Raw genomic sequence first — 26,969 nt, forward strand, 5'->3', positions numbered from 1 at the left:
CTTTGAACTGGTTGTAACACCTTACAATATCCTTATTACTGTTAAATAAAAATCTTCAACACGTTCATTTTTCTATCGCTATGAGTTAAGATTTTATCTTTTTAAAAATTATCTTTTAACATTTGCAATGAATTGTTATTGTCCAACATTACTGAAGTAGAATTGATAGAATTTCATTCATAGGTTTTCCATCTAAGTTCAAAAATTGGATAGAGGGCTTCCCTGGTGGCGCAGTGGTTGGGAGTCTGCCTGCCGATGCAGGGGACACGGGTTTGTGCCCCGGTCTGGGAGGATCCCGCATGCTGCGGAGCAGCTGGGCCCGTGAGCCATGGCCGCTGGGCCTGCGCGTCCGGAGCCTGTGCTCCTCAGCGGGAGTGGCCACGGCAGTGAGAGGCCCGCATACCGCAAAAAAAAAAAAAAAAAAAAAAATTGGATAGAATGTTCTTTTTGGAGCAGTTTGTCAGATGTTGGTATCAGAGTGATGCTACCTTCAAAACCAATGTGAATAACTCTTCAAGATGTTCAACTGTATAACACTGCTATAGAATTGAATTTGTCTATTCCTAGAAAGTTTGAAGGAACTCGCTGGTAAATACATCTGACCTTAAAGTATTTGTAGAAGTTTCTCTTTGATGATTGTTTTCTATGTTTCTACAATTACAGGTCCATTTAGTTTGCAACTTCTCAATAATGCTTGCCATTTAATATTTATTAGATATTTTAAATTTCTCTGAGATTTTCAAATTTATTAAGGTACAATTTAGTAGTGTCCTATAATTTAAGAAACCTTTGTATTTGCTCTTATATTCCATTTATCACTTAAATTTTATTTATAATTCATCATTGTTTTCTTGATTAAATTTGCTAGAGGCTTATCTACTTAATTCATCCCCCCATTAAAAAAAACCCTACCCATCGGCTTCATATTATATTGGATTCTTAGTCACATAATTTCATTCTTCATATTTAATAATGAAATATTTAAGGCTATAAATTTACTCCTGAATATTGCTCTCAAAGATTTGATAAGTCGTGATCTCGTTTTTGTTATTTTTTATTAGTCTGCCAGTGTTTCTTTGAGCTAATACTTGCATATAAATTGTGTCCTGAAATAGTCATGCAGTTGAAGACTTTTGTTTAAATTTGTTTTCAAGTTTATAAAAGTTTTACATTATCATCAGAGAACAGAGAAAGTGTGTCTACTTGCAAGAGTTTGCAAAGGTTTTCTTTGTGGCATATCAATGATCATTTTTTTAAATGTTACCAGAATATTTGAAAATATAGTGTATTCACTGTCTATAGAATACAGTTTTTGACATTTATTAATTAGACCCTATGAATTATGGTTTTCAAACTTTTAAAGTATATATTTTAGGTCTACTTTATCTGATATAGTTAAATTACATTAAAGTTTCCCATATAGACATTTATATAATTTTTCTTCTTTTATTGCAGGTTTTTTCTTTACATATTTAGATCCTTTTTTTTCCTCAAAGAATGGTTTCATGAATACAAATCCTTAATATAGTCTGTATCTTCTATCTCTTGGGACCAATGTGATTGTATGGTTATTGGTCCTGTTTTGTTTTCTTTTTTTCAAATAGATAAGTGATATGATTAGATGCTTATTTGGAGAATGGATTGATTGGAAGGAGGTGAGACTACAAGATTAGAAGCCAGTGAGAAGACTATTACAATGGTCCAGGTAAGAAATGATGAACAATTGGATTAAGACAAGGGCTACAGAGAGGTTTTTAGCAAGTAGAATAATCAAGACTTGGAATAACTTGGATTGAAGTGGCTTGAGGCAAGTGAGAAGAGTTGAGGGCAACACCTAGATTTATGACTTAGTTAACCATTATCTAAAGAGCAATATAGGAGGAAGAGCTGGGCTGGCTTTTCAGAATAAGCCATTTTCTGAAGTTCCTTCTTTATATTCATCCACAAACACTCAAGCTCAGACCTAAAGCTCAGTGTTGAATCTTTGTCAGTTGATTGCTTTACTCAAACCAAAGACTTTCTACCTTAGTATAAAACACTAGGCTAAATATTAAATTTCATGGAGATCACATTTCTTTTATGTGCTGAGAGCTCTTTCATAAATTAGAAGAATAACTTGGACCAGGAAAGAAGGAATAATGTCCTACACCATCCCCAGGGTAGTCCATAGGTGAAGGTTAAGTTTTCCACAAGAGGGCAGCATCACCTAATAAATTATGTCATTGAACGCCTCCTCCAATCGGGGTTGAGACGGAGAAGCTGAAAGGGTAGACAACGTAGGTTCTGGGAGCCATAGGACCTGCCACACCATGAAAACCAAAGGGCCCGATTATCTCCAAGGCCATAATTATAGCCACTCTTAAGTGACTGGTAGTGGCAGATGTCACCACAGCAGGGAGAAAGAAGACATGGAGCTCACCAAGGGAGGATGAGTGAGTGACACACCTGAACACTCTCATTCTTAGGACTGGTTCAGAAGCCAATACGGATCATGTCTACATTCCTTCTAAGTGCTGGTACCTCTGTATAACCAATATTTCTCAAGGGGCTTTATTTCCTGTCAGATCTTTTTCACCCCTAATGGTTTCCCAGCAAATCTTGTCTCTGAAGGTTAGGTTGCAAAGCACAATACAGTTTGATGATCTCCTTATTTCATAATGGTGTTTGGTTACCAATTATGCTTCTTTTATACCCTAGGGAAAGGAATGGGACTGAAATTCACTGAGAACCTATTATGTTAAAGGCATTTTACATAAATTGCCTCACTTAATCATCATCCTCCTATATAGGAACTATTATTTCCCATGTGACAGAACCAGGAAGTAGCATACATGTGTCTATCTGATTCTAAAACAAAAACTTCTAAATTCACCAATCTGCCCCTTTAAGAAGCCTTATTTAAAACCTAAACTATGACCTATCCAATACTGAGTCAGTGACAATGTGTCTATTGTATAAGACATTATTTAACATGTCACCTCTTACCTAGGTACATGGGCAGGCATGGCTTAGTCTTATGTAGCAGCAGGTAATATAATAAATCAATGGGATCCTATAAAACTTCACCCTTACTAACTCAAAATCTTTCCCCCTAAGTACTCTCTCCTCGGGATAAATCATTTGCATATAGAGCAGGAGAACAACGGAAAAATTAAAGATGGCTTCTGTGTTTCTGGCTTGGTTGACTAAGGGCATGGTGGTCCCAGTCACTGAGATAAGGAGCTTGCGAGGAGAAGAAGATGATGCATTAGGTTTTGAGCATGTTTTGTGTGAAATGCTTCTGAGACATCTAAGTATAAATGTCTAGTAGAAGTTGGTTATAGGGGTCTGGGGCATTAGAGATCTAGTCATCCACACACAGATGATAATTGAAACTCGGGGACCGGGTGAGATTTTCCATGGTATATTGATGAAATTAGAAAGGGTAGAACTAGGGGAAACACCAACATTTAAGGGATGGGCAGAGGAAGAGCAGGTGGTAGAGGAACCTCATTTTAAAAAGTGAACAGAGAGATAGAAAAAGAACAAGGAAATGGGGTATCTTGAAAGCAGGAGAGTTTCACAAAGAAGGGTGTAATCCAGAGCAACAATGTCAAACGCCATATGTAAGTCATATATGATAAAGACTAGAAATAACCCATTGACTCTGACAACTAGGAGGTAATACATATATTTTGACAGAGTAGTTTCAGTGGACTTCTGGGAGTCAAATTCAGACTGCAGTGGGTGGAAAGCTAAATGGTAGGTGAAGGTAGGTGAAGTAGAAACAGTGAGTATAGACTCGCCTTTTGAGAGACTGGATATGAACAAAAAGAAGAAGATGGGGCAGAAGCCAGAGGGGGAAGTATGAATACAGGAAGACACAAAATTTTTTCTAATAAAAATAATTAAGATGGAAAAACTTAGGCATGTGTATAACATAAAGGAAACTAACAGAAAGGGAGAAGTATGAGCTCCAGGAGTAGAGAACAAAGATACAGCAGCAAAATGAAAGGGAGACCTATGGTAAGCTCACCTATAGGTGGATGCTTTGGCAGCAGTAGAATGACTGTCCTTATCTTCCAAATATGTCCTTGTCTTCCTCCTGCTTGTGCCACTCTACTTACCTAGAAAGCTTTTCCCCTCCTGATGGTTTCTTTGTCAAATTCTACCTGTTTTTTAGCTTAGATTCTACCTCCTCTATGAAGTCTTACCCTAACCATCTCTTCTGACGTGCTTTCTCTTTCTCTTGAACTCTAATAGCAATTTCTGTCTGAACAATTCATTTGACAATCACCCTTCGCCCTGTGGAATCTCCTTTACGGCTTTCTTTAAAAAAATGTATTGCTAATTAATTTGTCTTATGTGTGTCTTTTCTCCCCTGTTAGACTGTACACTCCTCAAGGGCAGGCTTCCTATCTTAGAGTTTGCCACAGCCTCCAGAGTGCCTACCATGGCTGGGAGTAGGATCTCTTTAAATCTATGTGGTTCAGCAGTGGCAGTCTTTTATGATGGAGGATACAGAAAAACACTGGGTTAGGTAGGCCCTTGGTGTGTATTGAGTCATTTAGTTCTCTCAAAAGCAAATGAGGAGAGTGAGTCTTTCAGAGGTAAAATAAATTTATGCAAGATGACATGGGTAGTATGAGATAGTGCCAGGATTTGAACCAAAGGCCCTTTCTCTTATGCCATTCTGCTTCAGTTGTCTGCAAAATTCTGTTCACATGAAACACCTCTTTCCTTGATATTGATAGAGACATGCCTCTATTGAGGCTTTTCTACCAACCAAGTGGTTTCAGCGGCTCCTGCACCTAATAGCAAATCTCCCTGTGCCTTACCTCCTGACAATCAGCTTGAGGATCCGGAAGGAGCCTTTGATGAGGATGAGGGCCTCTTGGCGGGAGCCATACAATGGTGTGCCATTGATATTCACCAGCTCATCACCAGTCCTCATCTTCTGCGACAAGGCTGCCTTGCCTCCATCTTCAATCTGTGTTGCAGAGGACAAAAAAGAAAGCAGGTGGTGAGGCGATTCCTTCCCCCAAATTCTACTTCCTGGCTCCTCCCAACTTCTGAGCCACAAATAGTCCTGGGGGATGGCACCAAGACCCTCCAGGGAGCAGCTAAGAAGCTGATTATAGGCCATTATTTACTGAAGGCAAATCTTGGGCAAGCCCTTGAGGAAGAAAACAACACAGATATAATGCAATCTTTGCCCTGGAGGAACCAACAGTCCATTTGGGGAGACAAGTACTTCTAAATAAGAAAACGATGTTCGAAGGAACTCCACAGTGTGGGCATGGAATAGCAAATTGTGCACACAAATTAGAGCCAGAAGAACTAGGATTCAGCAAAATGACCTTTGGCAAGTCCTTCTCTCTTTGGGCAGGTTCTGAAGTCTGACAAACTTGAGTGTGAATCTTGGCTCTCGTACTTCCTAGCTCTGTGACTCCAAGCAAGTTACCTAACATCTCCATGTCTCAATGGCCCCATATGTGAAATACAGATAATAAGCAACCCTACCTCACAGGGTTGTTAGTATGTGAAGGATCTGGGAGCAAGGGGTTGACTCTGAAGACCTTGAAGGTGGCTTCCAGCTCAACCTTCTGTGAGTGGAATTGCAAATCCAAAAGATACAAAGTAACTGATCATTTATCTATATCTCTTCAACAAGTATGTTGTTGAGAGTGGGCACTGACCAAATGCTGGGAACATGGGTGTTCACTGTTCCACCATAGCCTACAGTATTTCCATTGGTCAAGGGCAATCTTGGCAGGAATGTAGTCAGGCTGGGGCGTGGGCATTGAAAGCAAAGGAAGAAATAATAGCCACTAGGGTAGGCAAAAGCAAAGCAAAGCAGAATGTTCCCCCAAGGATCCTTACTTACGGCTACTTTTGTATGTGACATTTCTTCTACTACAAAGGTGAGTTCCACCTATTGGAACATCAATTCCATCCATGGTGGTAGGAGTCATCTCATCCATCCATTAATCCATCCTCAAGATTTTGGTTAATTTCTAGTATGCAGGGGACAACGTGCTTAGTGCTAGAGATACAGAAATGAACAAAGTACACATAGCTCCCAGATTCAGGGGTGGGTTACCATCTAAAGTTCATATGTCCATGGAGCTGGGCAGGTGAAAAAAGGTCCAACCCACTAATGGAATCAGGAAGAGGTGTTTGTTTGTTTCTCTCAGAAGCAAAAGATTTGAGGATGATTAAACCATACAATTCTTAGGGAAAGGCAGGTTCTAAATGGCGCAACTAAGGGCTGGTCTTTGCTGCAGGTGTTTTTACATTTACTTCTACTCTTGTTCCAATCTTTCTTTCAGTCCTTTATAGCATCCCTCCAATCTATCCCCACACCATGTAAGTTAGAATATTGCTGAGCTTTAGGTTGGCCAGCTCATGTGCAATTTGGCAGATGAGACCTCCTGAGTTCAGAAAAATATGTTAATTCAGGATTTTAAAAATCCCATCAAATAAATTGAAATTCTGAGTTAAATCACAGACTGTTATTAAATTTATTGCTGCTAACCCAACAATTTTTTTAAATTAACCTTTGTCTGACAAATCATAGGTTAGCCAAGTGACATTGAATATATATATATACCTTTGTTCCAATACCTGGGCCACCACTCGAGACAAAACAAGCCAATATTGGTAAATGGGGAACAACTCTTAGCAAATTAAGTAGGATCACACTCTTATTTCCATTGTCATTATCATTATTACTTCACAGTCACTGCTACCAAAAGAAAAAGAAGAAGAAGCAAAGCGCTGTACTTGAATTTCAGAAGTTCTGTTTGAATGATTCATTCCTTTGGCATCCATGGAAGGCCCTCAGCATCAGGCAGGACTTTCAACAGGCATCATCAGCCATTTGAAAGGGCTTCCTTAGGCTAACAAAGAACCACAAACAAGAGTCTAACTAATGAATGTTAATAGATATTTCCTGTTGATGTACATTAGTCTTAATTCACTCTACCCATTTTTAAATTCATATAACTCAATTATCCATATTACTGTTAACCGTGGCAAGTCTTTCCTTCAATATGTATTGATATTAAGTACCACCTCAGGTTAATTAAGCACTTTGTTACATCAATAAGATTTGTTTATTCTAGACCAGAAAATGAAAGAGGGGTACCTTTTAAACTAAAATGCTTAATTATGGCTGCAGCAAAAGATCAGGCATTTTGCATTCCCTACTGCCACTTTGTTTGGCACTATCTGAATCCTTGCAGGGACTCTTTCTTGGACTATAGCCTCAAGCCAATTGTCCATGCCCCTTTTTCTGTTCCATGCCCTTTCTCAGTCACCAGCAGCATCACCTTCAGAACATGAATAATAATAACTCCATTTTAGCACAAGTTTGAGGGTTCGCAGACAACAAACCAGCAAATTATGGCACCAAATCCCAAAGTACAGACAGGTCCAGATCAGGAAATGAAACTCCATTTGGTTGAAGAGCTCTTGGACTATACCCCAAACTAGCCCTTTCCCAAACCCAGGGCATTTACTGAGCTATACAACAGATTCCTTCTTATTCCTCCTAACTTTTGGACTCTTTTAAAAAATATTGCTCACAGGTCTTCCTCCTCCCCCCTCCACCTCTAGATTCCTGGGATCCAGCATGTCTTCCATTTATTGTTTGGCATCCTGATAGCCAGTTCTCCAGGTCGATGGCTCAACCACATATTTGTTTATATAGAAGATAAAGCAGCTGTTCATTTTTCTAGCAAGGAAAAGGAATGAAAAGGAAAGGAAAGGGAAGGGAGGAGAGGGGAGGGGAGGGGAAAGGAAGAAGGGAGGGGAGGGGAAGGGAAGAAGGAAGGGAGGGGAAACAATATGTATATTCTCCTATAAAAGATTTTTTTCCCCTTCCCACTGTGCCACTCGTAACTCTGGCTGGGGCACAGAAGAGGTGTTAATCAACAAACATGTTGAGAATAACATGTCCTTCTTGAGAGGGCTGTATAGCATCATTTGATGCTGTCCATTCAGTAAGGCTGGTCAACTTTCCAGCTCTTCCTGAATCAGCCCTTCAGGGTGGCTTTCTTGTTTCATTTGAAGTGTTGTGAGTTCTCAGACTGGACCCAGACGCATTGGAATGTCAGTATAAACACACACCACAAAGCCCAATGTAAACGATGGTTAACTTATGTGTCATTTTGGATTATCCAAGTGATTGCTGGGCTAGCAGTGAGTGGTCCAAGTAATTGAAAATTGATTGCATAAAGGTCATATAGCCAAAAGCCAGCTGTTGCCTGGAAAGTTGGGAAGAGCTGATTGACCTTGGACAAGTCCCTTTCCCCTCTTTTGGCCTCTTTCACCCTTACTGGTAAAACGTGGGGGTCTGACTAGATGGTCTCTGACGACCTGTGGAGCTCTGACATTCAGTGACCTGTGTACAGTTAGCAAAGTCATGCATTACCATTCTGCTGACACAGATAATCCCACTGTGCTTTGCCTTCACCTACGTTTCACTCCTTCGAAACTAATCAACATCCATCTCTCATTTCCCTGTGGTCTTTATCCATTGTTTCAGAGTGGTCCATCAAGGTTTGAACACTTATAAAAGCACAGTTGGGACACTGAGAGAAAGAGATTCCTGAAGCCCCATTTTGTGCTAATGAGCTGATGAACTGGAAATTTTTGATGGATCTTCTATGAAGCACGAAGTGCTCTAATAACTGTCAACAAAGTGACAAATTGGCCGCTTGAGAGTAAAGGCAAAGGAAAATGGACCTAACAGTACTTACTGGCTTTCTAGTAGCTTTTATACTAAATAAAAGATACTAGCAGATACTTGCTTGGGTCTCTTGACTAAACTAGGAAATATGAGAAAGTGAAGGAAAGAAAAGTTAAGCCAGGTTTATCTTGGGGGAAAAATGCATCAGCAGGAGACATACCATCTGCAACAATAACCAGCAAGTATTGAATGCTTATTACAATAGTGTAAGAGCAGTATTAAAAGTCAATGGCATGATTGTGAATACCTCTGCTTGCTACAATAAATTTATTGGAAAAACTAGGCATTAACTGAAACTTTGTTGGCCAGTTCTAGGAGCTTCTGGCCAAATTATGCCACGGCGCATGTTCCGCAGGATGTTCCGGCATTCCACGGGTTCTTCTGGTTGGCTGAATCCACAGATGCAAAATCCCATGCACGGGGGGGCCACCTGTAAGGTACTTGAGCTTCCATGGATTTTGGTATCCACGTGGGGGTCTTAGAACCAATCTCTCACGGATACCTAGGGACCACTGTACCCGCCCGTTCTCCTACCTCCACCAGCGTGTCCATTGTCTAAGAAGGCAAATAACATAGTTAATTGTATGAATTGATTTTTTTACTACATAAATGGAAAAGGTCCACCTAGAATACAATAGTTATATTGCTTTTTTAAAATAAGTATATCCTCTGAATGTCTTTTTATCACTTTTTGAAAGATTTTCAAGTTTTTAGTAACACTCCAGACACCAATTCAGCAATTTGGCCTTTTCTGGGGAATCAATAGAGAGAAAATGTAGAGATGGAGATAATCTGTCTTTGAGAAGTTTAACTATTAGGAAGTAGGATCATCAAATAATAAAGTCTGTGCTTATTCTGAAACTTAGTTTGACTTGAACAGACCACAAGTTGGGGGCTGTTTCTGATCTGCCCTCTCTTACCCCATTGGTAGCCCTTAGAATCTGACCATGCTAGGAGAGATCAATCAGAGTGACCTGGAAAAGGGAGATACAGGCTTTGAAACCTCTGTGATCTCTTTCTTTGCCATGACTTTCAACGGTCTGATCCTGGGTTGCAGACAAACTGCCTGCCCTAACTTGTTTCTTTTAGCAACTTTCTCCCTTTAAAATTCCTCCCAAATTCCAAAGTAGTCTAGATTTGAAAAATAAGAAATTGCTGTTCCTAATTTCATCTTCTCTACCTTACCCCAGCTTCCCAAAAGGCAAAACAGAAAACAAAAACCTCTCTCAAATAAATGAGAATTCAAAAACATCACCCAATTAAAAAGATGTAAGTAGGCATGGTTCTAAATAGTAAGTCCTATATGGAACTAGACTGAGGAGGTGGACATCAAAGGAAAAGATATTCTTTACCTTACCAGCTAAGAATCCTACAAGGGGCTGCCCCAGAATGTTCAGTTCTGTGGATCACGCCCATCGGCTCTCTTGACCTTGGACCAAGGGAGCTATGCTGTGCCCCACAGTATGACCTATCCTTACAGACAGCTCCTTCCTCCCCAGCTGCTTAATTACCATCTATTTTACTAATCCTCACAAGGAAAGCTCTCTAAGCTCCAAATCATTAAATTTCCCCGGGGATTACCCCAAGTCAAATTCTAAGTATCTTTGCCAAAAAGTCAGTCCAGAGCCAAGCTCAGCTCTAGGAACTTGGTAATGAGAAAAGGGATAGGGAGTCAAGAGCACTGTACCCTACATCAGCGACCAAAAGCAAGTCTGTCTTTGCTCCTACCAAGTCAGATCAGTCTTGCTGTCTCTCTAAGTCAGGCAAGGGAGAACAAACACCACTGTGCAAGAGCAAACTCAGAGTTTCTTACATTATCAGCAAATATGCTCATTGGGGTCCTCTTCACACTTTGTCAACTCTAGCCATTTGTTAACACTGAAGTCTTTTGCTGACATTAATGTTATCAGTGTTTGTCAAAAATGTTATTTAGCCTTTGGTGGTTTAGAACAGTAGTCTCCAGGGTGGATTTATATATCCCAGGCTATGCGCAAATGATCTACTGGAAAGGGTGATAATGGAAGTTCTGTTTATATTTATCTAATTTTTAAAAAACCAAACTTTATTAGGGGGCTTCCCTGGTGGCGCAGTGGTTGAGAGTCCGCCTGCCGATGCACGGGACACGGGTTCATGCTCTGGTCCGGGAGGATCCCGCATGCCGCGGAGCAACTGGGCCCGTGAGCCACAATTACTGAGCCTGCGCGTCTGGAGCCTGTGCTCCGCAACAAGAGAGGCCGCGATAGTGAGAGGCCCGCGCACCGCGATGAAGAGTGGCCCCCCGCTCGCGCAACTAGAGAAAGCCCTCGCACAGAAACAAAGACCCAACACATCCAAAATAAATAAATAAATTTTTAAAAAAACACAAAACTTTATTAGTATTTAATATTGGTGGTGGTAGATTGTATCATCCATAAATAAAATTATGTATATTGGGGAAACATGCTCAAAACATTTTTACTGATATAAATTTTTACTAAAAATTTTTTGGCCAGATCATAGACTCCAATGAGAGGGCTAAAACCATAAAGCTTTCAGAAGAAAACATAGGAGAATATCTTTATGACCTTGAGGTGGGCAAAGTTTTATGGGCAGGATACAAAAAGCAATAATCGTAAAAGATATAGTGTTATATTGGAGTTCATCAAATTAAAAAATAAGTTCATTTAAAATGTCACTGAAAAAGCGAAAAGCCAAGCCACAGATTGGAAACATATTCATAATACGTATATCTGACAGAGGACTTACATTCAGAATATAAAAAGAAATACAAATCAATTAGAAAAACACAACCAATTGGCAAAAGACTTGAACAGGAACTTCACTAAAAAGGTATGTACAGCAATATGAACTCCACATTTCTGGTGGGAGTGTAAAATTGTACAACCACTTTGGAAATCTGTGTACCTAATCTAGCACCTAGAAATTCCATACCTAAGTATCCCCAAGAGAAAGTAGCATATGTGTCCACAAAAAAAAGGACTTGATTATTCATAGCAGCTTTATTCACAATAGACAAAAACTAGGAATAATCCAAGACATACCTACACACAAAGTAGCACACTTCATAAAAATAAAGAAAGACCAAACTACTGATACATGCAACGAAATGGATGCCTAGCAAAATATTACACTGAGTGAAAGAGACCAGACTGAAACAATACATACTGTATGATTCCATTTTACTTAAAGGACAAGAACAGACAAAACTCATCTATAGTGATAAAACTCAGACTAGTAGTTACCTTGAAAGGGTGTACTGACTGTGAAGGCACATGAGCATAAGTTTCAGGGGTGCTGGAAATGTTTTACATGTTAATCTGGGAACTGATTACATGGAAATATACACATCTAAAAATTCACTGATGGCTTCCCTGGTGGTGCAGTGGTTGAGAGTCCGCCTGCCAATGCAGGGGACACGGATTCGTGCCCCGGTCAGGGAGGATCCCACATGCCGCGGAGCGGCTGGGCCCGTGAGCCATGGCCGCTGGGCCTTGCGCATCCGGAGCCTGTGCTCCGCAATGGGAGGGGCCACAGCAGTGAGAGGCCCGCATACTGCAAAAAAAAAAAAAATTCACTGAGATATGTGTTTTTTATATATATGTATTATATATATATATAAAATTCCTTAATTTAAGAAAGAATTTTAAAAATTAAGAACTCTACACTATACAGATTATATTTCTGAGGTAGGGCCCAAGGATTGGGCACTATTTTCACATACTCATAGCTTTAATCAAGGCAAAAACATCTCACTTAAAGGGTAAGTCTTTACAATAGGCCTATAATTTATGAATTTGCCCATTGTTCCACTGGGCTTTGAGACAGTATTCATCTGCTCTTCTTCCTACACCCACCCTTCCAATAAGGTGGATGATTTATGTAGGAAATAAAAATGAAGACAAACATTTTGTTTTCCTTACCTGCCAACTGGTAAAGATGAAAAGTGTTTTTTTAAATCACCAGCCAGTTTCTATCTTGACATATCATAAAACCGGAATCAATCCCTCATCTAATCTTGGAGCCATCCACTTCTGTTCCTCCTGTCTCTCCCAGATACCTCTCTTTGTCATGGTCCCTAGGGTTCCTGCTACCCACTCTGAGAAGCAGAACTTTAGGTCAGGCCATTGTCTCAGAGGCAACAATCTCTTATTCAGGTATCATTACTGCTTCCTACTGGATTACCTATGCTTCTTAGCTGTCTAATAAGCTATGAATTTCAGTGGTACAAGTGAGCAAAGAACCTTGCAAAGCTGATGTGGTAGAGGGAGTTCAGGGAGGACCGGGGTTGAAGAAACTTGACAAAAGGATATGGTAGCATGTTAAGGACTTTGCTCCTGACTTCTAGAAGCAGTTACCAGCAAGAGTTCACTGTATACAACCATGATATAAGCTCCCTTGTATAGGGTTAAAACATAAGTCTAAAACAAACCAGAAAGTCCATGATGCCACCCAGCATTAAGAGAGTACAGTATGCAGATCTAGCTGCTGAGCCCAGGGGGCTGAAAAGACAAAACAGTCTTTTATATACCACCTAATATAAAAACACTGTAAATAGGACACATTAATATATTGGCGTTTATGAACTGTGCATGAATGCTTGTAAGAAATGCCCAAATTAAAAATAAAAGTGGGTGTTACTTTTATCACCAGATTACTACACAGAGATGGAAATTATTCTTCTTGGATTAATATAATCTTTCTTTCTCTAGTACCAACCTATTTTTTTTTTTTTCCTTTCTACGGTAGGCGGGCCTCTCACTGCTGCGGCCTCTCCCGTTGCGGAGCACAGGCTCCGGACGCGCAGGCCCTGGGGCCATGGCTCACGGGCCCAGCCGCTCCGTGGCATGTGGGATCTTCCCGGACCAGGGCACGAACCCGCGTCCCCTGCATCGGCAGGCGGACTCTCAACCCCTGCGCCACCAGGGAAGCCCCCCAACCTATTTTTGATGTTAAAACTATTCTTCAAGTTGATCAAAAGTGTCTTTTTAACTTTCCAGCTGAATGTGAATGGGTTAGATACAGCCTTCCAGCCCAAGAGAATGTGATTAACTATCTAGAATCTGAACCATCCCATAGCCAAGTTCACTCAATAACTCATTTCTGGTTCCCTGAAGCCATTTATTTATAACCCATTATGCAAAAAGCTAAAGACAGTTTCTAAAGAGTGCACATACCCCACATTAGTCATTTCTGACTAGAAAAAGACCAAAGGACTAACACCCTTCAGGGAAGGGACAAAAGGCTGCCTCTGGAAACCACTAGGCCAGCTCTACCGCCTGGAACCCACTTGTCCAACTTCCTAGGCACCTGTGTGCCCTCTACCAGACGTGGACCAAGGGGTTGCAGCGGGGTGGGGGGGCGATGGGGGGCTTGCTTCCTATTGCCCACAGCTGGGCCCCTGCATTCTGCTCCCAGAACATTGTTTGCCTCTGCCCAGGTCCCCTTCCCCCAGCAGTGATTTGAATCTTTGGTCTTCACTTAGCCCTTGGAACAGTATTAGATAAAGAGGGGGGAAAAGAGGCATTTAATTTCCTCTCATCCTTCTGCATAACTGCTACCAAAGCAAACAACTCCCACAGAAATAACCTACCAAGGTATATATACATGTTGCAAAGGGAATAACAATACCATTCCTTACTGACCCTAGGACAGATCCAATTTTAAATTAAACCGGCACACTTGCCGCTGCTTTCACATAGTGCTGCAAATCTGGGAACAAGTAAGCCACCCATACTGTTGTGTTCCAAGCTACTGTCCTGTTCACGTGGTGGCTGAGAAGTGACATACCATCTCTTTTCCGCTCAGTGAGATGCGTCAATAACAGAAAACAAAACTGAGTTTCCACAAATGAAAAAACCTAAAGGGAGAGAAAATGTACTCAATTGTTCGTGTGTTAGTGTTGGATAGGGACTCTTACATCAGAGCACATTTCCCTTTGCAATGCCAGGATTTGTTGGGGAAGAAAATAAGGAGGAAATAATGGGCATTTGAGTTCAAGGTCTGAGGAATCAACAAGGGTAAAGCAGTACAGAAGCCTTTCTCCTGATTAGCAGGCTTGCTCTTCAGGTTAAGGCTCGATGAAAAAACCAAACTTTTACCTCCTGCCCTACTCACTCCCCCACTTAAGATTTTAAACACAAAGGCAGAGCCCTGCCCCTTCCCCTATAATGGTTGACCCTTCTGACAGTGGACTCCACAAACCTAGGCACTGAGGGTGTTTCTCATAGCCAAGGTCACTCTGGTGCTTTTCCTCCTCCCTCCAAGCTTTCTCCAGCCCTCCCTAACCATTTCCCTTGTGTACACACTCACTCTTCCATCCCCACCTCTCTCTCCCCCAAGAATTTGAGCTTTCATTCTCTGTTTTAACCCCCACATCCACCCCCCTCCGCCAGTGCCTCTTCCTGGGTTTCTTATGGGTAAATATCAAGCAGCCCTATCATTAACATCTGGCACTTATATTTACTAATTGAATCAGAGAGACCAAGGAATGATTCTTACAGTGTAAATAGCAACAGATTAGAAGCCCTACACAACCTGGCTATGTCTGCCTTTCTGGTCTCATTTCCTACATGTACTGCAGTCATACCAAACTTTCTGTTCTTCAGAGAGGTCAAGCCAATCCTCACCTCAGGACCTTTGCATTTGCTGTTCTCTCGGTTGAGAACATTCTTTCTTAGATCTTTATGTAGCTCCTTTCATCATTCAGTTATCAGCTCAAATGCCACCTCCTCAGAGAGGCCTTTCCTGACCACCAATATCAAGTAGATTCCTTCTTTGTTTCCCCCACCCCAATCCCCATCATTCTCCATCACGTTACCTTGTCTTATTTTCTTCACAGAATTTATCATTTTGCATTATTTTATTTATTCCTATATGTGTTTACTTTCTGTCAGGATACTTGCATTATAGTGGGAGAGAGAGTCAGACAATGTCTTTTTACAGTTCTATCACTGGACCTAGGAAAACAAACGTCTGTATTGAGTACATAGTATTTGCACAATAACTGTTGAAATTAGAATTAGAAGGGACCTCAGGATATCGCCCCACTCATTTGCCTGATTCTGGACAAATAACATTATTTTCACTTTTCCGATCATGTAACTGAGGTTCAGGGATGTTATGTGACTTGCCCAAGATAGAGAATCTGTTAGGCTTCAGATATTTTCTTCTGCAAGGTTTTGTGACAAAGCAGTTTTGTTCTCCATGGGTATATTGCTAGTCATGATCCTTAACTAGAAACGCAGAGTTTTGGTTAAAGAGGCACTTTAGGTTTCCAAGCCTTTTAAAAAGCATTGTTATTATTGGCTCAGAATTATTATCCTTTGAGCTAAACATCTCCTCTTTTTCTTTTTTAAATAGATCTTTATTGGAGTATAATTGCTTCACAATACTGTGTTAGTTTCTGTTGTACACCAAAGTGAATCAGCCATATGCATACATATGTCCCCATATCCCCTCCCTCTTGAGCCTCCCTCCCACCCTCCCTATCCCACCCCTCTAGGTGGTCACAAAGCACCGAGCTGATCTCCCTGTGCTATGCTACTGCTTCCCACTAGCTAACTATTTTACATTTGGTAGTGTATATATGTAGATGCTACTCTCACTTCGCCCCAGCTTCCCCCTTCCCCTGCGATGTCCTCAAGTCCATTCTCTATGTCTACATCTTTATTCCTGTCCTGCAATAGGTTCATCAGTACCATCTCCTCTTCTTGGTGAGTGCCCAGAGGTGAATGCTAGACTCTTAATTTGGTGGGAGGAATGAAACTTTTAAGTAAATTTAGGTGCATGGCAACAATACCTTGTATCCATATATGATTCTGCTTAGTTTGTAACATTCCCAGCCTTAGGAAGTTAATTCAAAACACACACAAGCCCTCACAAACAGACGTGAACACTGAGAGATTTAACTGCTCCCAGCATCTGGGAATTCAAAGTAACATCTACTCCACCTTCCTGTGTACAGAAATTACAACAGGCTCTTTCAGTCTACCATCCCTGGAAATTTTAAGAGCAAATCCAGACGATGGGCATAAACCAAATTCTAATTTGATTTAGTGCTTAGTTAACCAATTCCCTCAGACCCCTAAAAAGGTGTGTGTATGGGACCCTCACCAATGTTTGAATGTAAGTTAGCCCTGACCCAATTTCATGTGACTATAGTTCCCTCCTTAAAGGCCATTTGTTCAGTGTTTAACTAAGTGTGATTTAGTGTTTATACTTTTGTGAGGTTTTTCATATAAACATATTCACAAGTCTGAAAAAAATCCTTTGTGAAGCCAGGATTCCTGATTTGGGTTTTAGAAAATATGGCTGTCATGATATGACTTTTAAAAAGTTTAAATATCTATAGTATGCATTCAGCACTAATGGATAATAAGTGATAGGGAAGTTTTGTCAGGTCTGATTCAGATTACCTGTGGCTGCTGTGAATTATATGGAATTACAAAGAGTTTAATGGTTCTCTGGCAATTTGCCTTGGCTCAGTGCCAAGGCAGCTAATGCTTCAATCAAGCTGTTCTCTCCACCCCCACCCCAAGACAATTTCTGTTCCTAAGTCTTTAGTGTATCTGTGATGAAGCCTTCAATGACACCCTCATACAAATGCCAACTTCTTTTTTTTTTTCTCTGTCACTTTCTCTTCCTTCTTTATGGCTGGGTATATTAACTGCTCCTATAGCTTTGCTGAGACAAACTGCCTGGCTAGCATTTACGAAAAGGAGAGCTTTTAAGGTTTATATTAACAAGGAGGGGCCAAGAGTGAGAAGATGAGAACAGGACAAGTATCAGTTGGCCCTATGCTTTTCCTGTGCAGCGCCATCAGCTAGATCTGTTTCATTCTGATCAGCAGAGGCCCTGAACCCACCCTACAGCGTGACCTAAAACAGCACATGAACAGCTCAGTAATGCATCCCACCGAAGGCATGTAACCCCCCTGACAAAGAGAGTCGTTTCATGTGGCAAGTTACCCTCCTCTCTTTAAGAACCAAACTGGCCCTGAGGCTGGGATTCTGCCACAGATCTGGCATCACTTTCACAGAGTTGGTGCAGTGGACAAAGGCCAAGTACACAAACAGAGGCCAGACAAGTCCTCCGCAAACTTGCAAAAAAAGGCATGTTCAACCCTGAGGTGCAATCATCTGGTAGATAGCAAACATTCCAGATCCAATCTCTCTCACAGATCCCTGTTCACCTTTGTTCCCCCAGCCTCTCCTAAACCTCACGTGGAGCTTCGGCACTAGCACCTCCTGCTCTTTGGCTAATGTGATTCCTAGACCCTTTGCCCAACTGATTCCAAAGTCACATTTACTGGCCATACTAAGGAGAAAGCTTATTTTAAGAGACTAGCTGCCATAGAACCGGCAGGAGGGAAGGGCAGAAACCACAGGATTCCTACTCTGTGCTGATTGCCACTAACTCATTTCAGCTGCTAAGGGGAGGCCCTGTTGGGGGAGCTGGGAGAGGAAATGGGTTCCATGTACAGTCCACTTTAAATTGTTCACAATTGTGTGCTTGAAAATAGTCTCTACTAAACATTTAGCATGGCCATTAGCACAAGTCATAAAGCTTTAGGCTTTGCTGCACTGTTGGTCCAAACTGCCTAAGCTGCTTCCCCATGGCAAAGATGATTAAACGGTTGGCAAGTCAGATACATGCAGGAAGGATAAAGGAGCTCCAAGGATGGTTAAACCTGGGCCCAGGAAGGATGGTTTAATGACTTTTAAGCCATAAAGAATGTAGAGGGTGAGGACCAGCTGTTCTCAATTTTGATTGAAAGCAGAACAAGGGAAGAGAAACTGAAATCACAATGAGAGGGACTGATGTTAGCAAGAAGGAAGAACTTCCTGCCAGAGAAAGTAGGTAAATATTAGACTGAGTGGTTGGTCAATGAAGGATGTGGAATTTCCTTCTTTGGAGTGGCTCTTCTGTCTGGGCTATTTCTGTGTGGTCCTTCCAGAGGGCGGGGGAAGGAGGAGAGAGAGGCAGCCAGAGGTCCAATTCAGTCCCTCTCAGCACTCAGAATCTCATATTCATAACATTCAAGGATCTGTAACAGGGATCACTGAGAGACGCTTGTCAAAAAAGGAGCAACAAGCAGCTTGTTGCTGATCTCAGATGTTTAGATTTACCCCAATTCTTTAGCCCTTTCTATGAGCCAAGCTTTATGCCCTGGCCGCCACAATCTCAAGAAAGAAGGGGAAGACTTGCTTTTGGCTCCCCAGGGCACCTAAGCCATGCATATGGGAACAATATTTTTTGAACCCAGAGCAGGACATGGTCTGCCAATTATATTTATGGGGACAAGAGGATATAATATGTGAAATCAGAGCTGTCCTAGGAAATCTGGTACGTATGGTCTCCGTAGCCACATATTATCTCTTTCTAAGGGTCCCAACACAGGAGGGAGTGAAAACTGTGCCATGTGGTTTAAGGCCTGGGTTCTTTCCTTGTCTGCAGAAAGATCAGTTAGGAGTGTGAAGAAGCCAGGGTCATAATAAGCCCAGTACAAACTGAAATCCCTGCTGTGGAGGTTGGAGAAAGAAGTAATGTGTATGTCTTCTCCAGTATCCCCTGCCAATTCTAAAACTTAGTAGGAACAGGCACACCCTATACAGTAGTGTAGTGTAGGGTGTGCCTGTTCCTATTTATTGTGTCCAACTATAAACAATACCATAAGGTTATAGAGGGGAATAATGCAGTCTTGTACAAGAGATCCTATTCATTCATTCATTCAAGTAGTGGTCCTCAAAGTGTGGTCCCTGAACCAGCAGCACCAGGGTCTCCTGGGAGCTTGTTAAAAATGCCGATATTCCGAACCCACCGTAGGTGTACTGAATCATGAACTCTGAGGGTGGGCCCCAGCCATTTGTGTTTCAATCCCTCAGGGTGATTCTGATAAACTCTAAATTGTGAAAATTCCTGGATCAGAAGTCCTAGAGGTGATGATCCTATTGCCCACCAGCAACAGTACTATTAACCAAAAGGACCAAAGCCACAGGCATGTTTGGTAGGCCCATCAATATCTCTGCCAGTTCAGCCTAAATGCCTTTCACAATCCCCAGATCATAGAATAGCCTGACTCTTACTACATACCAAATTACTCGAAGCCTGGGTTTCAAGGAGGTAACCCTGCTTATCTGTTCCAATAGGCCTCTTTCAAATAGGGCAAAGGACCTTCGGGTTTCTCATTTAGATCCTACTCAGGCACACACACTCCTTTGGGTGTCCTATGTATATTTCAACTCTTAGCCCTGATCTGAGTTTCAAGGAACTGACTAGAGTTCACTTTGACATCCAAACTGGGAATGTTTTATCTTTAGCAGCATTACTTTTACTTTTAAAAAAACACAGATGAAAGAGTCCCTGCTGAAAAGAGCAGGCCCTTATACATTACTGACATTAAATTACAATAAAATAAAACAAATTATTCATTGTTTCACTTCAGTTTAAACTGATAAAGTTAATAGCCATAACCAACTGGCAACCTTTCACAAATGTTTGCTTGAAAGGAGAAGAAGTGCTTCCAGGTGAAATTTATCAAAGTAAAGGGACCTGAGGACCAAATCCTGTTAAGTGCCACCTGGTTCACTCCCAGAGCATCAGTCAATGAAGGAAAAGCAATCTCAACACATCCTCCCAGTTAGAATCATTGACGTCTACCTTTCAGTGGAGTTGCTGGTTCAGTTAAGGAAGCTGTACAGCACAGTTAAAAGCAACATATATAAAGAAAATTTCTGTGTTGATGATAACGTTCTATATATTGATAGGGGTTTGGGATACACAGGTGCAAAGTGTGTCAAAACTCACCCAATGGTACACTGGAGATTTGTATATCTCATTGTATGTAAATGTTACCTCAAAAGAAAAAAAGAGGAGATTGGTTCAAGATGGCAGAGTAGAAGGATGTGCGCTAACTCCCTCTTGGGAGGGCACCGGAATCACAACTAACTGCTGAACAATCATTGACAGGAAGACACTGGAACTCACCAAAAAAGATACCCCACATCCAAAGACAAAGGAGAAGCCACAATGAGATGGTAGGAGGGGCACAATCATGATAAAATCAAATCCCATAACTGCTGAGTGGGTGACACACAAACTGGAGAACACTTATACCACAGAAGTCCACCCACTGGAGTGAAGGTTCTGAGCCCCACGTCAGGCTTCCCAACCTGGGGGTCCAGCAAAAAGAAGAGGAATTCCTAGAGAATCAGACTTTGAAGGCTAACGGGATTTGATTGCAGGACTTTGATAGGACTGGGGGAAACAGAGACTCCACTCTTGGAGGCCACACACAAAGTAGTGTGTGCATCGGGACCCAGGGGAAGGAGCAGTGACCCCATAGGAGACTGAACCAGACCTAACTGCTAGTGTTGGAGGGTCTCCTGCAGAGGCGGAGGTGGCTGTGGCTCACCGTGAGGACAAGCACACTGGCAGCAGAAATTCTGGGAAATACTCCTTGGCATGAGCCCTCCCAGACTCTGCCATTAACCCCACCAAAGAGCCGGGTAGGCTCCAGTGTTGGGTAACCTCAGGCCAAAAAACCAACGGCGAGGTAACCCAGGCACGCCCATCAGCAGACAAGCAGATTAAAATTTTACTGAGCTCTGCCCACCAGAGCAACACCCAGCTCTACCCACCACCAGTCCCACCCATCAGGAAACATGCACAAGCCTATTACATAGCCTCATCCACCAGAGGGCAGACAGCAGAAGCAAGAAGAACTACAATCCTGCAGCTTGTGGAACGAAAACCACATTCACAGAAAGACAGAAAACATGAAAAGGCAGAGGGCTATGTACCAGATGAAGGAACAAGATATAACCCCAGAAAAACAACTAAATGAAGTGGAGATAAGAAGGCTTCCAGAGAAAGAATTCAGAATAATGATAGTGAAGATGATGCAGGACCTCAGAAAAAGAACAGAGGCAAAGATCGAGAAGATGCAAGAAATGTTTAACAAAGACCTGGAAGAAGTAAAGAACAAACACCTAGAAGAATTAAAGAACACACAAACAGAGATGAACAATACAATAACTGAAATGAAAAATAAACTAGAAGGAATCAATAGCAGAATAACTGAGGCAGAAGAACGAATAAGTGACCTGGAAGACAGAATGGTGGAATTCACTGCCGTGGATAAGAATAAAGAAAAAAGAATGAAAAAAAATGAAGACAGCCTAAGAGACCTCTGGGACAACATCGAACGCAACAACATGTGCATTATAGGGGTCCCAGAAGGAGCAGAGAGAGAGAAAGGACACAACAAAATATTTGAAGAGATTATAGTCGAAAACTTCCCTATCATGAGAAAGGAAATAGCCACCCAAGTCCAGGAAGTGCAGAGTCCCAGGCAGAATAAAACCAAGGAGAAACATGCCGAAACATATAGTAATCAAATTGACAAAAATTAAAGACAAAGAAAAATTATTCAAAGCAACAAGAGAAAAACGACAAATAACATACAAGAGAACTTCCATAAGGTTAAGAGCTGATTTATCAGCAGAAACTCTACAAGCCAGAGGGAGTGGCATGATATATTTAAAGTGATGAAAGGGAAGAACCTACAACCAAGATTACACTACCCAGCAAGTATCTCATTCAGATTTGATGGAGAAATTAAAACCTTTACAGACAAGCAAAAGCTAAGAGAATTTAGCACCACCAAACCAGCTCTATAACAAACGGTAAAGGAACTTCTCTAAGTGGAAACACAAGAGAAGAAAAGGACCTACAAAAACAAACCCATAACAATTAAAAAATGGTAACAGGACCATACATATCGATAATTACCTTAAACGTGAATGGATTAAATGCTCCAACCAAAAGACACAGGCTTGCTGAATGGATACAAAAACAAGATCCATATATATGCTGTCTACAAGAGACACACTTCAGACCTAGACTGAAAGTGAGGGGATGGAAAAAGATATTCCATGCAAATGGAAATCAAAAGAAAGCTGGAGTAGCAATACTCATACCAGATAAAATAGACTTTAAAATAAAGAATGTTACAAGAGACAAGGAAGGACTACATAATGATCAAGGGACCAATCCAAGCAGAATATATACCAAATATAAATATTTATGCACCCAACATAGGAGCACCTCAATACATAAGGCAACTGCTAACAGCTATAAAAGAGGAAATCGACAGCAACACAGTGATAGTGGTGGACTTTAACACCTCACTTACACCAATGGACAGATTATCCAAACAGAAAATTAATAAGGAAACACAAGCTTTAAATGACACAACAGACCAGAGAGATTTAATTGATATTTATAGGACATTCCATCCCAAAACAGCAGATTACACTTTCTTCTCAACTGCACATGGAACATTCTCCAGGATAGATCACATCCTTGGTCACAAATCAAGCCTCAGTAATTTTAAGAAAACTGAAATCATATCAAGCATCTTTTCTAACCACAATGCTATGAGATTAGAAATCAACTACAGGGAAAAAAAAACCACAGATACATGGAGGCTAAACAATATGTTAGTAAATAACCAAGAGATCACTGAAGAAATCAAAGAGTAAATCAAAAAATAACTAGAGACAAATGACAATGAAAACATGATGATCCAAAACCTCTGGGATCTAGCAAAAGAGTGCTAAGAGGGAAGTTTACAGCAATACGAGCCTACCTCAAGAAACAAGAAAAATCTCAAATAAAGAATCTAACCTTACACCTAAAGGACCTACAGAAAGAAGAACAAACAAAACCCAAAGTTAGCAGAAGGAAAGAAATCATAAAGATCAGAGCAGAAATAAATGTAATAGAAACAAAGAAAACAATAGCAAAGATCAATAAAACTGAAAGCTGGTTCTTTGAGGAGATAAACAAAATGGATGAACCATTAGCCAGACTCATCAAGAAAAAGAGGGAGAGGACTCAAATCAATAAAATTAGAAATGAAAAAGGAGAAGTGACAACAGACACCACAGAAATACAAAGCATCCTAAGATACTACTACAAGCAACCCTATGCCAATAAAATGGACAACCTGGAAGAAATGGACAAATTCTTAGAAAGGTATAACCTTCCAAGACTGAACCAGGAAGAAACAGAAAATATGAACAGACCAATCGCAGGTAATGAAATTGAAACTGTGACTAAAACTCTTCCAACAAACAAAAGTCCAGGACTAGATGGCTTCACAGGTGAATTCTATCAAACATTTAGAGAAGAGCTAAAACCGACGCTGCTCAAAATCTTGCAAAATATAGCAGAGGAAGGAACACTCCCAAACTCATTCTATGAGGCCACCATCACCCTGATACCAAACCAGACAAAGATACTACAAAAACAGAAAATTAGAGACCAATATCACTGATGAATATAGATGCAAAAATCCTCGACAAAATACTAGCAAACAGAATCCAACAATGCAGTAAAAGGATCATACACCATGATCAAGTGGGATTTATCCCAGGGATGCAAGGATTCTTCAATATATGCAAATCAATCAATGTGATACACCATATTAACAAACTTAAGAAGAAAAACCATATGATCATCTCAAGAGATGCAGAAAAAAACTTTTGACAAAATTCAACACCCATTTATGATAAAAACTCTCCAGAAAGTGGGCATACGGTATTTGTCTTTTTCTTTCTGACTTACTTCACTCTGTATGACAGACTCTAGGTCTATCCACCTCATTACAAATAGCTCAATTTCGTTTCTTTTTATGGCTGAGTAATATTCCATTGTATATATGTGCCACATCTTCTTTATCCATTCATCCGATGACGGGCACTTAGGTTGTTTCCATCTCCGGGCTATTGTAAATAGAGCTGCAATGAACATTTTGGTACATGACTCTTTTTGAATTTTGGTTTTCTCAGGGTATGTATGCTAACACATATATATGGAATTTAAGAAAAAAAATGTCATGAAGAACCTAGGAGTAAAGCAGGAATAAAGACGCAGACCTCCTAGAGAACGGACTTGAGGTTATGGGGAGGGGGAAGGGTGAGCTGTGACAGGGCGAGAGAGAGTCATGGGCATATACACACTAACAAACGTAGTAAGGTAGATAGCTAGTGGGAAGCAGCCGCATGGCACAGGGATATTGGCTCGGTGCTTTGTGACAGCCTGGAGGGGTGGGATAGGGAGGGTGGGAGGGAGGGAGACGCAACAGGGAAGACATATGGGAACATATGTTTATGTATGACTGATTCACTTTGTTATAAAGCAGAAACTAACACACCATTGTAAAGCAATTATACCCCAATAAAGATGTTAAAAAAAAAAAAAAAAGAAAGTGGGCATAGAGGGAACATACCTCAACACATTAAAGGCCATATACGACAAACCCACTGCAAACATCATTCTCAATGGTGAAAAACAAAACATTTCCTCTAAGATCAGGAACAAGACAAAGATGTCCACCGTCACCACTATTATTCAACATAGCTTTGGAAGTCCTAGCCACGGCAATCAGAGAAGAAAAAGAAATAAAAGAATCCAAATTGGAAAAGATGAAGTAAATCTGTCACTGTTTGCAGATGACATGATACTATACATAGAGAATCCTAAAAATGCCACCGGAAAACTACTAGAGCTAATCAGTGAATTTGGTAAAGTTGCAGGATGCAAAATTAATGCACAGAAATCTCTTGCATTCCTATACACTAATGATGAAAAATCTGAAAGAGAAATTAAGGAAACACTCCCATTTACCATTGCAACAAAAAGAATAAAATGCCTGGGAGTAAACCTACTTAGGGAGACAAAAGACCTGTATGCAGAAAACTATAAGACACTGATGAAAGAAATTAAAGATGATACAAACAGATGGAGAAATATACTATGTTCTTCAATTGGAAGAATCAACATTGTGAAAATGACTCTACTACCCAAAGCAATCTACAGATTCAATGCAGGTCCTATCAAATTACCAATGGCATTTTTTACAGAACTAGAACAAAAAATCTTAAAATTTGTATGGAGACACAAAAGATCCTGAATAGCCAAAGCAGTCTTAAGGGAAAGAAATACAGCTGGAGGAATCAAACTCCCTGACTTCAGACTATACTACAAAGCTACAGTAATCAAGACAATATGGTACTGGCACAAAAACAGAAACATAGATAAATGGAACAGGACAGAAAGCCCAGAGATAAACCCACGCACCTATGGTCAACTAATCTATGACAAAGGAGGCAACAACATACAATGGAGAAAAGACAGTCTCTTCAATAAGTGGTGCTGGGAAAACTGGACAGCTACATGTAAAAGAATGAAATTAGAACACTCCCTAACACCATACACAAAAATAAACTCAAAATAGATTAAGGACCTAAATATAAGGCCAGACACTGTACGACTCTTAGAGGAAAACATAGGCAGAACACTCTATGACATACATCCCAGCAAGATCCTTTTCCCTCCTAGGGAAATAGAAATAAAAACAAAAATAAACAAATGGGACCTAATTAAACTTAAAAGCTTTTGCAAAGCAAAGGAAACTACAAACAAGATGAAAAGACAACCCTCAGAATGGGAGAAAATATTAGCAAACGAATCAATGGACAAAGGATTAATCTCCAAAATATATAAACAGCTCACGCAGCTCAATATTAAAAAAAACAAACAACCCAATCCAAAAATGGGCAGAAGATCTAAACAGACATTTCTCCCAAGAAGACATACAGATGGCCAAGAGGCACATGAAAACCTGCTCAACATCACTAATTATTAGAGAAATGCAAATCAAAACTACAATGAGGTATCACCTCACACCAGTTAGAATGGGCATCACCAGAAAATCTACAAACAGAAAATGCTGGAGAGGGTGTGGAGAAAAGGAAACCCTCTTGCACTGTTGGTGGGAATGTAAATTGATACAGCCACTATGGAGAACAGTATGGAGGTTCCTTAAAAAACTAAAAATAGAATTACCATATGACCCAGCAATTCCACTACTGGGCATATACCTAGAGAAAACCATAATTCAAAAAGACACACGCACCCCAATGTTCATTGCAGCACTATTTACAATAGCCAGGTCATGGAACCAACCTAAATGCCCATCGACAGATGAATGAATAAAGAAGATGTGGTACATATATACAATGGAATATTATTCAGCCATAAAAAGGAACAAAATTGGGTCATTTGTATAGACGTGGATGGATCTAGAGACTGTCATACAGAGTGAAGTAAGTCAGAAAGAGTAAAAGAAATATCGTATATTAACGCATATATGTGGAACCTAGAAAAA

General features: G+C 40.7%; 1 protein-coding gene across 1 annotated transcript in view; it reads right to left on the reverse strand.

Annotated features, from left to right (window-relative positions):
- The window catches only part of SHROOM4 (shroom family member 4), a gene marked incomplete at its 3' end in the record, with an annotated part of 215,754 nt that overhangs the window by 100,611 nt on the left and 88,174 nt on the right, over positions 1 to 26,969 (reverse strand). The window contains exon 2 of the mRNA XM_082864970.1: positions 4,818 to 4,969. Coding sequence (XP_082721096.1) covers positions 4,818 to 4,969 — 152 coding nt within the window. The remainder of the gene's footprint in view (positions 1 to 4,817; positions 4,970 to 26,969) is intronic.

The sequence above is a fragment of the Leucopleurus acutus genome (assembly GCF_964270905.1).
Source record: "Leucopleurus acutus genome assembly, chromosome: X".
NCBI lineage: Eukaryota > Metazoa > Chordata > Mammalia > Artiodactyla > Delphinidae > Leucopleurus > Leucopleurus acutus.